Source organism: Callithrix jacchus, chromosome 4 (genome assembly GCF_049354715.1).
Source record: "Callithrix jacchus isolate 240 chromosome 4, calJac240_pri, whole genome shotgun sequence".
Taxonomy (NCBI): Eukaryota; Metazoa; Chordata; class Mammalia; order Primates; family Cebidae; genus Callithrix; species Callithrix jacchus.
The window spans coordinates 24791682-24805095 of record NC_133505.1 but is presented as its reverse complement, the minus strand read 5'-3'; the positions used below and the strand labels follow the sequence as shown (position 1 = coordinate 24805095).

General features: G+C 42.0%; 1 protein-coding gene across 16 annotated transcripts in view; it reads left to right on the top strand.

Annotated features, from left to right (window-relative positions):
• The window catches only part of FARS2 (phenylalanyl-tRNA synthetase 2, mitochondrial), a 521299-nt gene that overhangs the window by 385027 nt on the left and 122858 nt on the right, over nucleotides 1-13414 (top strand). The window contains exon 8 of one of the 16 annotated variants that reach the window (XR_013533781.1): nucleotides 857-965. The exons of 14 other annotated variants lie outside the window; for them this stretch is intronic. Coding sequence is in view for 1 of the 2 variants with exons in the window: in XM_054253736.2 (XP_054109711.1) it covers nucleotides 857-908 (52 nt within the window). In the remaining variant the exon portion in view is untranslated. Of the gene's footprint in view, nucleotides 1-856; nucleotides 11542-13414 lie in introns of those variants that run through there. One more of the 16 variants, XM_054253736.2, reaches the window with a different exon arrangement.

The window sequence follows — 13414 nt, the reverse complement described above, 5'->3', positions numbered from 1 at the left end:
GATCTCACTTCAGACCTGATTAGATCTCAGTTTCATCTAAATTCTTTTCCATGGGAGCACAATTCAGAAATGAGGACAAAACAAAATTCTAGTTGCCTAATAATTTTTTGTGAACATTACTATAGTCGTGCATCTCTTAATGATGGGGATAGACTCTGAGAAATGTATCATTTTGTTATGCAAGTATTATACAGTGTACAGTACAAACCAGGAAGGTGCAGCCTACTACGCATATAGGCTGTATGGGGTATGGTATAGCCTGTTGCTTCTAGGCTACAAACCTGCACAGCATGTTACTGTATTGAATACTGTAGGCAGTTGTAACACAATGTTAAGTATATGTGTATCTGACATATCTAAAGATACTTTACACAAGTGGCAGCATAGTAGGTTTGTTTACACCATATTACCACAAATGTATAAGTAACGTGTTTCTCTGTAACTTTACATTGACTATAATGTCAGTAGGTGATAGATAGCTTTCAGCTCCGTTGTAATCTTATGGGACCCTCATTACATATGCAGTCTTTCCTTGACTGAAATGCCATTATGCAGTACATGACTGTATTTTATAAGATGAGCCTAATTTGTGTTATACTTCTCGGGAATGAAGGCATACCCTACAGGAGTTTTTGGCTTCTGTGTTTGACAGATATGTCTGCTTTTCTTTGCTTCCACCTCCCCCTAAAGGAAATAACAGTAGTAAGACGAAGAAAGAAGAAACTAGTAGTGAAAATTAAACAGGTGAAATATTTATATAAGGCATGACAGCTGTGGTCTAGACATTTTACCCAGAATTTTCCTAGAGTAATTGCTTATCTCAGAATTCATTAAATATGCTAACTTCTCCTAGCAGATTGCCTGTCCAGCAATGCACATGGGATGCAGTTTTTGAAGTTCTGCTGTGATGATGGAACGAGCATTTCTAATGCATTTCTCTGTTATAGCAGCTGCCACATTGCATGGTATTTATATGTCTTTTCATCGTTGCACTGGGTTATTGTTAAGTACTGGGTCTTTAGCTTTCCACTATATTTGATATATAGAATAGAGTAAGTACTCAATACATATTTTTGATGAATTAATGATAAATAGAAAGAAATTCCAGCAACAACGTATGTTGTATTATTTTTTCTCCATATGTAACTGACCTAACTTGCTATACAGGCCACAACTTAACCTCAGTTGACAGTGTTTTCCAGCTAGGTGACCAGAACTGTTTACTGTCCATTATGATGATTTCTTAAAAGGGAGAAACTGACTGGGCTGGAGAATACTCCTGAGAAACAGAACTTGGGTTTACAGGAAGTTGGGTTCTAAGTAAACCACCAATTTAAAAATAATTTGGTTCAGGCCAAATATTCAGATAGGGAAAAAGAAGGAAAGCAAAAAACAAATGAGCTTTTGACAAGGTTGATCATATCCTATACAAAATATTGTTTAAAACTCTTCAGCTTCCAGGATCAGAAAACCGTAGGAAATATGTAAATTATTCACGGTTACCTGGGAAACCCTTTCTGATAGGAAGGGGGGAAATCACAGGGTTGGATAGAAATTCAAGGAGTCAAATTGTAATATGTTTGTGTTTATGTTTGCTTGTTTGTTTGCCACAGAGGAGGAGTAGGGAAAATTTCTGAAGGAAGGTAACATGAAAGGAAGAATAAAGCTTGTCTGTACAGGGAAGGCCGAGAAACTTTAGGTCTCTTGAAGGTGTAATTTCCAAACCATGTGTCCCTAGGCCATCCTGTTTAGAGTGCTAACAATAGTGGACCTCTCACCTGGGCTGTCAGAACCCCTTTCTAGAAGCGGCTTCCTCCCCCAACGCATGATCAGTAAGGGATTCTCCGTGTTGGCAGAGTGGGACTCCATGCCCATGGACACATCTGAGGATGGGCACCCAGCAAAGCTGGGCAGGCAAGGCCTCTTCTTTATAATATTTGGACAGAAAAGCAAAGGGAGCTTTGCTTTTCTGGAGGTTACTCCTCCAGCAGCTGAAGCTGTGAGTACCTAGGAACCATACCTGGCCATCAAGGGGAGAATGTGGCGAACAGAGATGAGAGATGGAGGGAAAGCGCTGGTGTGCCTGAGTCCCTGGTTCCCTGGTGTCCTGGTGCCCAGCTGCATGCTGCCCTCCCCACAGCTTGGTTATCCAGTCCTTCCTTAGATTCCCTGAGCCAGTGTTAATTCTCCTGTTGTTTAAGCTGGTTTGATGTGCATTGCCATCACCTGAGATCAAGTGAGTTCTCAAACACAGGCAATTGCAGACTTCAGGCACTGGAAGAGGGCAAGAAGGAAAAGCTAAGAGGGTAAAGTAATCAACTTCCTTGTGAGAGAACTCTGGAGCACCACAGGGTTGAGGCTGAGGTGGCCATTTCAGTATGAATTGAAACTGGTTCTTTTCCCTATAGCTAGAACAGCTAAAAATGTTCAGATTGTCACACATCCACCCGCTCCAGGGAACCTGAGATGACCCATAAATGGGTTAAACACTTACCAGGGGCAAGGCATTATGCCATCTGTGATATTTATGGTCTGAGATATAAAAATAACTTTTAAAAAAATGAGTGCTTTTCCTCAAGGAGCTCACAGTCTGATAGAAGGTATCACACAGATACATGTGATTCATTGTGAAAAAATATCTTAAATGAGAGACACGCCACCATGATTTCAAACAGGGGCAGTACCTTCCTTTGTCTTCAATACTCAAGAAATGTTTCAGATTGTGGTTCAGCTGAATCTTGAAAGCGAATAGGAATGGATATGGAAGGGGCCAAGAAATTTCAGCAGAATATATATGGCTGTCTTTATACATGCCGCCCATGTAGAAATGTGAGAGTGGATTAGCATGAGCAGCATAATAGGGAGGATGGGAGAGTTGGGGAAATGAGGCTGCAGAGATGAGGGGCTAGATCCTAAAGACCTGCATTCCCTTATGAAAATGTGTGCTTTCCTGGTAGACAATGTGGAGAGTCATTAAATAATTCTTCTATGTACAGTTTTTAAATGATTATCTATCTTACCTATGTTGGCCAAGAGTAAGGTTGGTGGTTGGAAAACAGGCCAAGGAAAATCTTAATATAGTCTGAGTGAGAGAAGATAAGAGTATGGGCTGAGAAAGTAGCAGGGGCTATGTGGGGAGAACCTGATAATAATAATAATAATACAGGCACTCAAATCTGTGGGAAAGGGGACCAATTCAAAGGAGAGACCGTGGGGATGAAGAAACCACATCGCTTTCAGCGTCCTGACCTGTGTGGCTGAGAGGTTGGTGGTTGGAATTGAGATGAGGATTAAGTAGGGGCAGCAGTGCTTTAGGAGAGAAGATGATTTGGTGACTTTTGGACTTCCTGAGTTTGAGGCGGGACACGGGGGAATGTTACCCCAAGAGCCCAGGAGAGAGAGGCCAGGATTGGAATGTGTACTGCTCTTGATCACTGGAGCTCCAGACATGACCTAAATGCCTGGTCGGGGACACGAAGGTTTAAAGGATAGTGGAGAGAGTGAGTGAGGAACTAAGACTGGGGAACCGAGAGGTGGAAGTCAAAGAACAGAGGCTGGGAATGAAAGCCTTTGGAAGGTACAGTCTCTTGCAGGAGCGAGACGATGTCGTCAGAAAACAGGCACAGACCCACATGGATTTGACAGTGAGGAGTCTTCTAGTAGTTAGTTCAATGATAGAAAATACTTTGGCTGATCATGTTTCTTTAAATATCCCCCCTGTTGTGCCTTTAATTATGTTTATTCCACAAATGTTCATGATTAGAGAATACTTGATTTGATGGATTTATGTAAAGGGTTGGTATCTCATGGAGCAAGCAAAACATCCTGATTCTGGAAACCAGACCAGCCTCTTCATAGTTAAGCATCTGGTAATAGTTATTTGGAATAATACTGCAGGGAAGTTTCATGTTGCTGTCATTTACACGTTCTGATTTTCCATCCTCCTATAGTTCACTTGAAGGTTGGAATAAGATGGCTGAAAGCTCTCCTGTCGGCCCTCTCTGAGAAGGAAAAATTACACAGATGTGATGATTGGCTGTCAGAGTTCCCCAGCACTGGGGTGGCCCACTTAAGACAAACCATATTAAATTCACTTTATCAAGTAGAGCCAATGTGTCTAACTTAAGAAAGGATATAGCATACAAATTAAGACTTGAAAATATGAATGGAATCTGTGCGATGCTTTGATCAGCATTTCTTAATATGGCATATGGGGGAAGAAGACTTCTTAAAGTTACATTTACTTCCCTTCTCTTTTTTAGGGCAGGGGAATCTGTTCACCTGCTACACAGAGTTGTCTCCTCCAAAGGAGAAACCTACTCTTTGGGAACCAAAGTACAATACAATGAAAACTATGTATTTTGAGATTAGACCTGACCTCCACTCACCTCACAAACTAAAAACAGCCTCCCCAAAATAAGAGAAAGAAAGCTGGGAAAGGAAGGTGTGAGGAACATATTGCTGTGAAAACAGATAAGAGTTGATTATATTTAGAATTTTTTTTTAACCCAGATTGAATCAATGAATACCTATGCATTGAACGTCTTGGTTTTGGGATTCCTACTGCAGGAGAATCTATTTAAACCCGAATACCAAATAAATTTCTATCATGTCTGATACAGGAATAAATCTAGCAATATTAAACAGATCAAATTCTCAAGAAGACTAGTCTGAATGGAAGCTATTCTTAGCAAAGTTTAAGTAAAGGAGATCAATATAGATATTCAAGATGGAAAAATCCTAGTAGTTAATAGAAAACCAAAATTCAAGGTTCCTCTAACCTTCAAAGCAGAGCTGTTTCAACTGCTTCTCGAGAAACAAATGTATCTCAGAGAGTTTAGCCAGGGCCCTCTGAGGCAGGGTGCACTCCTGCATCCTGTTTGTGTGGAGTCCTTCTTCCACGGCTGGAATTGTGTATGATCTTGGATACCACTCTGCCTACAGGCAGCTTCACTCGGCCAGTGTCTAGACCAAGTGGAAATCTAAAATTGAACCCTGTAACATGTGACCAGATTTACGCATTTTACATACTGTAATTACACTGTTTAGCTATTTTAAATAATATTTGTACTTAAGTTGCATGCTCCATGCAATAAAAGGAGAATTTTTTTCCTTCTAGCCCAAACTATAATGTAAAAATGTCAAGGCAGTTATTATACTCATAATTGCAATTTTGTTTAATTAAAATGGTATTCAACTGTTCTGACACATTTTTAAGCAATTGTGAAAAATAGCTGTTATGATCAGTTAGTTTGCTTCCTTGAGTGGCTAATACTTTTGTTAGATGATGATTTAGTTCTTTTCATCAGTAAATATGAAAATTAAAGTTAGATAAAACAAGCCATAATTTCGAAGTTTGTATTGGTTTATCAGTTGGGCTTTTGAATTATGTTTTAAAAATCACTTTTTCACTGTATGCCCTAATAAAAATGCAGAAACTGTACCTGTTAAAATATCCCACAGGTGTATTCTGTGGAAAAATATATCCAAAAAAAAGTCATAGCAGATGTCAGGAGGAGAATCTCTTCACAGGCGGGACTTGCTCTATTTGCATTTCACCTCTGAATCCAGGGTGTCGGATTCAAGGGTGTGCTACAAATGTATTTAAAATTGTTCTCCATTCAGCTGCTGACACTCTAGAAGGGCCATTCCAAACTTTTTCTGGTGAGGTGGGAAGGATGTTCTTTTTTCTTTTTTTAAAATGAGGTGAAATTCATATGACATCAAGTTAGCCAGTTTCAAGAGAGCAATTCAGTGGTACTTAGTGTAACTACCACCACTATCTAATTACAAAATTTTTTCAGGGCGGGCGCAGTGGCTCATGCTGTAATCCCAGCAGTTTGGGAGGCTGAGGTGGGTGGATCACAAGGTCAGGAGTTCGAGACCAGCCTGGCCAACATGGAGAAACCCCGTCTCTACTAAAGATACAAAGAATTAGCTGGGCGTGGTGGCAGGCACCTGTAATCCCAGCTACTCAGGAGGCTGAGACAGGAGAATCGCTTGAACTAGGGAGGAGGAGGTTGCAGTGAGCCAAGGTTGCCCCACTGCACTCCTGGGCAACACAGAGAGACTCCATCTCAAAAAAAAAAAAAAAAATCTAATTGCCCTGACGAAGCCCCATATTGATCTAGCCTTCCTTTCCTTCGTTCCTTCTTCCCCCTTTTTCTTTCTTACCATCCTAACGGGTGTGAAGTGGTTGTCTCATTGTAGTTTCAGTCTGCATTTCTCTGATGACTAACTGACGTTGAACATTGTTCATGTGCTTTTTGGCCGTTTCTGTACTCCTTCTGAGAAACATCCATTGAAGTGCTTTGCCCACTTTTCAGTTGAGTTCCCTTTTTTGTTGTTGTTCTTTTCAGCTGTAAGACTTCTTAATATATTCTGAACACCGGACCTTATCACTCTAAAGTTTTTATTACCTCTTAACCTACTGAAGGTGAAGAATTCTTTCCTTCCTTTGTCCTTCCATCTTTTCTTCTTTTTTCTTTCCTTTCTTTGCTTTTTATATACTGAAAGTATTGGATTTTGTTGTTAGAAATAATGGGGTTTTATTTTAGAAAAGAAAGGTATAAGGAATAAAGTTAAACTCCTCGTAATTCTACCACCAGACGGTTTGTTTTGTTTGTCTTGTTTTAGAGACAAGATCTTGCTATGTTGCCCAGGCTGGACTTGAACTCCTGGGCTCAAGCAATTCTCCTACCTGGACTGCAGGCACATGCCACCATGCCTAGCTTACCAGGGATAATTTTTATATCCCTTTTCCAGTCTTTTTAAAAAGCGTATAGGAATAACTTGCATACATATATACAAGAAAATTCTGTATATATATATATATGAGAAAATTCTGCCATTGTCACATACTGTTTTAATGTTTTAGTCTTTTTTTACATGGCAAAATTACAGTTATTTGCATCTATCAGAGCATTTGCTGTGACTGGCAAAACAAAATAGTTCCGTATCTTTGCTAATCATTTATATTCCTTTCTTCATTGTTCAACTCTTTTCTTTTGCCTACTTTTTCTGTTGCAGTTTTATCAACAATAAAAATCTCTCCTATCAATGACTAGCTAATTATGTACCCTGAATACTAGTCCAGATTATCTCATATTACAAACTTCTGAGGTTGTGATCTGCCTGTCCTTCATCATATGTGGGGCATAAAGTTATTTTATACTTTTTGTTTTGTCATATCCAACTTTTTTCATTGATTTTTATCAATTGCTTTTCCAAGTAAAAAGTTATTATCCGTCAAAAGATCATATATATATTTACTTACATTTTCTCTTGTTTATTATAAACATTTTTTTCTAGTTCCATCTGGTATCATGAGATGAGAGGCTCAAACTTTTATTTTTCTAAACAGTTAACCAGGTTTCCTGATACCATTTATAGGATAGATAATTTACAATAAGTGACTCTTTTACAAAAGACCCACAACCAATGATTTTGCTCACTTTTTAAAATTTTATTTTTGAGACAGGGTCTTGCTCTGTCATCCAGGCTGGATCACAGTTCACTGCAGCCTCGATCTTCTGGGCTCAAGCGAGCCTCCTGTCTTAGCCTCCTGAGTAGCTGGGACCACAGGTGTGTTCCACCATGCCCAGCTAATTTTTTTTTTTTTTTTTTTGTAGAGATGAGGTATTGCGATGTTGCCCAGGCTTGAGAGCCCAGGCTGGTCTCAAACTCCTGGGCTCAAGCTCCCCTCCCACCTTCACCTCCCAGAGATGTGAGCGGCAATGGCAGGCCTTGCTCAGTTTTTAACACAGTACTTTAGGTACCAGCTGTATCTGAAGCAGTTCATTTGTGGTTTGGTTTACTTGCGCTCCTATTCTTACCAAAAGATAGCCTTACTCTCATTTCAGGCCAGAGTAGCCCATGTGGCAATCCCCAGTCCCTTTTTGGAGGCCACATTGTAGTCCGAAGTAACTGGAATGCAAAGCCTCTGTGTGCCCTTGGACCCAGCTAAATCATTCCACAGTTGGATTGACCAGTTTCCTGAGCTTTCATCAAGATTTCTGGAGTTCAGTTGTCCTGCAGTCACTATACAAAGTCGGTTTTGTCACATTCTTTCTTATTTCTTAATATGTCCAGGAAGGAACAGAATATGAAGCCTTTGTAGGGTAGTGGCTACAGTGTGGGCTTTAGAGGCCACCCTGAGTGCAAGTTCTGGCTTTGTCACTTGTTGGCTGTGGAACTTCAAGCAAGTTACTTACCTCTCTAAGCCTCAACTTCTTATCTTGAGGTTTAACAGTGAACCTGCCTTAGAAGGTTATTTTGCAGTGCCTGGCACATAATAAATGTCCAGTAGGTGTTAACTACTATTGTTGATGGTGCTGGTTATATGCTAATGGTGGGTTTCTTCTGGGAGAAACTTATTGTATTTAAGTATAAGCATTAAATACAAACCAAGAACAGCCAAGCTTCTAATTAGCAAACTTTGTGTTTTAAGCCCATACTCAAAATAGGCACTCAGTTGCTGATAATAATTTACTCCAAACAATAAAATTACTTTCTTAAGATCTAATTGTTTTGGATAGAAAAAAAGAGGAAAAAAGAATAAAGCAGGCTGAGGGTGTGACAAGCTGGGAATAAAAGTATGGTGGGGTTTTAAGATCTGAAAAAGAAATTTTTTTAACACCTTAAGGAAAGAGTTGCAATATACTTTTGTTTCTTTTTTTATGCACAGTAAGTGTTCTAGGATGTAGGTAACACATGCGCTGGTGGGGAAGTACCATAGAGGAAACAGGAAGGACGCCCCATGCAGAAAATGGAAGAGTCAGAAGATGCGCCCAGCCCCTCTGTGTGCAGGGCAGGGTTGGATGAGACGTGCAGCCTGGCCAGGCCCTGCGTCTTTGTTTCTCCAGATTTTAATTCAGGCCTGAAGCCCACCCCATGGAGTCTACATGGCAAAGGGAGTCTGCAGAAGGCATGTGGCACTTTGTATTTGAATTTGGGATTCAGCGAGCTGCTGATTTGATAATGGAAGTGAATACCAAGCAGTCGCTGTCCGTGTTCATGAAATAAGGGATATCAGCTATAGTTCTAAGGATATGACACTATTTTGCCATTATCTATTGGTATTTTTTTAAATGTTATGGTAAAACAATTTCCAAAACCTATAAGCTACTAGGCATCTGTTTTAAAATAGCACTGCTATACTCATTCACAAAAAGCTGTGTGTTTCTCGTGGTGTAGCACTTTAAAGAAGTTTAATAGGGTTTGTTTTTTTAAATCAGCATTTCTCTTCGGAGATGGCTAATGAGCATTCCAAAATTTAAAGTCCTAAATGAAATTATAACACTGGATACTGCTAACAAAATGTGCAACACTCAAAAGGAAGACTAAAAGGAGAAATCTCTGTGAAGCGCCCTTCGTGGGATAGCAGGGTTGAGAAAATTTGATTACAGAACCTGAGCTTCTGCAGCAAAGGCCTGACACTGGACTGGTGACTGTCTGGGGTGTCCACCCAGCTCCCAGTGATTCCCCCTTTGCTAGCAACTGCTCCTCCCTCCAATCCAGAACCGTGGGCCCTGGCAGCCATTTTGTGCAATGGGGCATCCTTTTACCCTCGAGTCTCAGCTGATTGGGCCCAGACAGATGCTTGACCCATGAAGGAATTTACAGTTGGTGATGATAGAGGTCGTCTTTCGTTCCACAGGTACTTTCCACATTGTCTGTTTACCTTGAGCAGCAGCAAGGCAAAGAATGGCAGTGTGCAGAGAGCAGAAGCAAGCTTCCCTCCAGAGGGAAGCAGAGAAGGGAGAGTCCAGAGGGCATTCGAGTCCCCATTTCTGTGCCTCACCTTGGTCTGCTACCTTCTGAAACAAGTTCCCTGCCTGTCAAGCCAGCAGGAGTGGCTTTCCACCACTTGCCCCCAGGAGTCCAGCAGAGGCACCCTGGGAGCACGGAGGTATTCTGATTCTGTCCCCTGACAGCCTCTTCATTACCCTAAGTGTCCACCTCAATCAATGAGTTACTCTCCTAACCCACTTCACTGGCAGAAGCAGCTGGCATGGCAGAGGGACCTCAGGTAATGAGCATAGCATGCCCCAGGGCCTCACAGGGAGAAAGCCACTGCAGGCACCAGATGGCAAGAAGTCCATAGAATATTCTGGGAAGAAGCAAAGCTCTTTGTTTTCCATAAACACTGTTGGTTAAAGGGAGCTTCAAGCAACTGCACAGGAAAAGACTGGGATTCAGAGCCGAAGAGATGCACACAGTCCTCCTGGCTTAAGTGGCATGAGACACTCCTGCCTGCCTGCAGACTTGCAGAGAAAGAACCCAGAGGTGACGGGGAGCATTCCAATTGCCAAGTCAGGTAAGGCTCTCCAACCATTCCTGGTGAGGAAGCCTTAGATACCAAGAGCTTCATCCTCCATATGTCACATCTAGGTAGTTGTATCTGATGGCATCTGGATTAACTGGGTAAAAATAAAAGCAAAGTTTTCTTGAGGACAAGGATCACAGGCTCTAGCACCATGCCAAGTCTTTTGCATGCCTGGCATCACTAAACCTTTCCCACACCTATGATGTGTGCAGTGTTCCTGGCTGCCTTTTATTTTTGAGGCCATGGATAAAGAAGCTCGCTTAGGGAGCCACAGCCTATAAGTGACAGAGACAGCATCCCCCTCAGCAGTCAAAATCCAGGACCGTATTCTTACCAAATTTCTATATTGCTTCCAGCATATTGATTTAATCACTTGTGAGCCTCTTTTTTCTTTTCAAAAAAACCCAACTTGAAGGTTTCTTTATGAATTTGCTGGGGCTGCATAATAAACACCACAGACTGTGGCTTAAACAGCAGAGATTTATTTCCTTACAGTCCTAGAGGCTGGAAGTCCAAGATCAAGGTGTGGGCAGAGTTAATTTCTCCTGAGGCCTCCCTCATTGGCTGGTAGATGGCATCTTCTCACTGTATCCTCACATGATCCCCACTCTGTATGCATCTGTGTCCTCCCCTTCTTCTAAGGACACCAGTCAGATTGGATTAGGCCACCCTAATGACCTCTTATCTCTTTAGAGACCCTGTCTGTCTTCCAATATAGCCATGTTCAAGGTACTGGGGACTTTGAACAAGGTACAAGGTATTAGGACTGCAACATTTTGGGGGGATGCAGTTCAGCCATGACAAATCCCTCCAGGGATTTTTGTGGATAGCTCTAAATTTCAGTCCATCTGATGTCCAGGGTGGGTGACAAAAGCCAGGAGAGCCCTTTCGGAACAATGACTTCTGCCTTATACTGCGAGATGGTGCCATCCCGTCACTCTCTGATTCTGCATTCTAATACAGTACTTTAAAGCAATGATATGCTTTGCTCTCTTAAGTTACAATGAAAGGAGCTACTACAGGCATTGGAGGTTTGCAGAGAGAATACATAAGCTGTTAAGGGAGACTTAAAACCATCCTGGGCTGGGCATGGTAGATCACACCTGTAATCCCACCACCTTGGGAGGCCAAGGCAGGCAGATCACCTGAGGTCAAGAGTTCGAGACCAACCTGGCCACCATGGTGAAACCCCATCTCTACTAAAAATACAAAAATTAGCCAAGCGTGGTGGCACATGACTGTAGTCCCAGTTACTTGGGGGGCTGAGGCAAGAGAATCACTTGAACCTGGGAGGCAGAGGCTGCAGTGAGCTAAGATCACGCCACTGCCCTCCAGCATGGGTGACAGAGTGAGACTCTGTCTCAAAAAAAAAAAAAAACCATATCTCATTCTTCTGAGAGCAGGCTTCACTGAAAACTGAGGACTCTCTGGAGAGGGTGCCTGGCTAGCATTCCAGGAAGCCTGTTCCCATACCCCCTGCTCTGGCTAAACCAGTATGGGCTCTGGGTTCTCGATGGGGCCTCCCTCACTTGAACCTCCTGCTTCTGGTGACTGTGGATGTCCAGTCTCCTCAGGAGAAAGAATCTGATCAGTCCATAGAGTCACCACCAGGACAGGGACCTCCACTGGGCAGAGCTCAGGCCAATCACAGCTGAATCACCAGCACCCAGCCCTGGTGATGAGGTCCAAGCTCAGCCTTATACAGGGGTCTTGGAGGTGGCAGGCACTCTAAGACTGCCCGTAACAGCACTCATAACTGACAGGCAACTTTTATAGCCTGTCAACTACAAGATAAAATCTTTATCTTAAAGATACTTCTCTAAAATGCATGTACAGTGAAATTGATCGATATAGTAGAAAGAGACCTGTGTTCTAACCCCAGCTTCTCTCTCATCTGGACAAGTTACTTAGCCTCTCTGAACCACTGATGTAATAACCCTACCTTAAAAGCAGTCTTATAAGTCTAAAATGAGTTGAAGTGCCTAAATGTACATCCACATATTTCAAAGCAAGGTACTGGATTTTTCATTTTGACGTGCTTCTTCAGCCTTTCTTCAGTGGCCAGCCTATTCCCAGTGCCAGTGCCCAGTCACTCTGCCTTTGCATTTCGGGTCCCATCGTGGGAGTTACCGTTAACCAGAAGCCATATTGTTCTCACTGATTATTTGAAATTTGCATATGAAATGTTAGCATGTTTACACCCTGTACTTAAAGAACTCCTAAAGATAGGCACTCATCTGGGAATTATGACAGATATCTTCAGAATACCTTTAGGGATTTTCAAGAATAAGAAGTAGATTTCTCTTGCTTAAGTAGAGGGGTGTGTTTCTCATGGGGTCCTTTGCAAAACGCCCTGTGGGAAACTCTGGTGCCTAGGAAAGGCCAGATTCTGTTGTAAACTGGGGAATCAGACCTACCTTTCTGTTTTCTTCAATCCACAATTGTTCTTTATTTGCAAATGAGTCAGCTAGGAACAGTGCCAAATGAGGCTCTAGAAGTGTAAGCCCTTGGAAAGGTGTTGTACTGTACTTACAATCCTTCATTGATGAGCAGTGGCTAGCTACCACTGAAGATGGGGTCAGTGCCTCTGAGCTGGGGTTCATGTTGCTGCCCATCAGGTCCTGGTGTGGGCTGGAACCCAGAGGTCTTTGACGTGCTATATTCCAAGCATTAGTGCCCCAAGTGGGTCCCCTGCTTTTCCTCAGTTGTCTCTTTAGCAAATTCTCAGCTCATCTGGTGGGTTTTGGAATAACGTTTTTTTAACTCAGTATCCATTTTGCCGCATCTGTTCCATTATTGCACTGAGTTTTTAAAGGTTGTATCTCCAAGATAATGTTTAAGTTTTGGGAAAGTGTGTGTCTTTCAAGTCCCTTTTTCCTTTAATCATTTGAGGACTCTTTTGTCAGGTGTGTGTGTGTGTGTGTATACCTGAGAAAATATGCACATGCACTCCTGGATGCACACGTGTACACATTTACTTGCACATGCCATTGAGTACCCGTTCGGTATGAGGTACCATATTATGTACTGGTGCTGTGGGAGGACCATGGCTCAGAGCATCTAACTTACAGGTCTAAGGTCTCATAG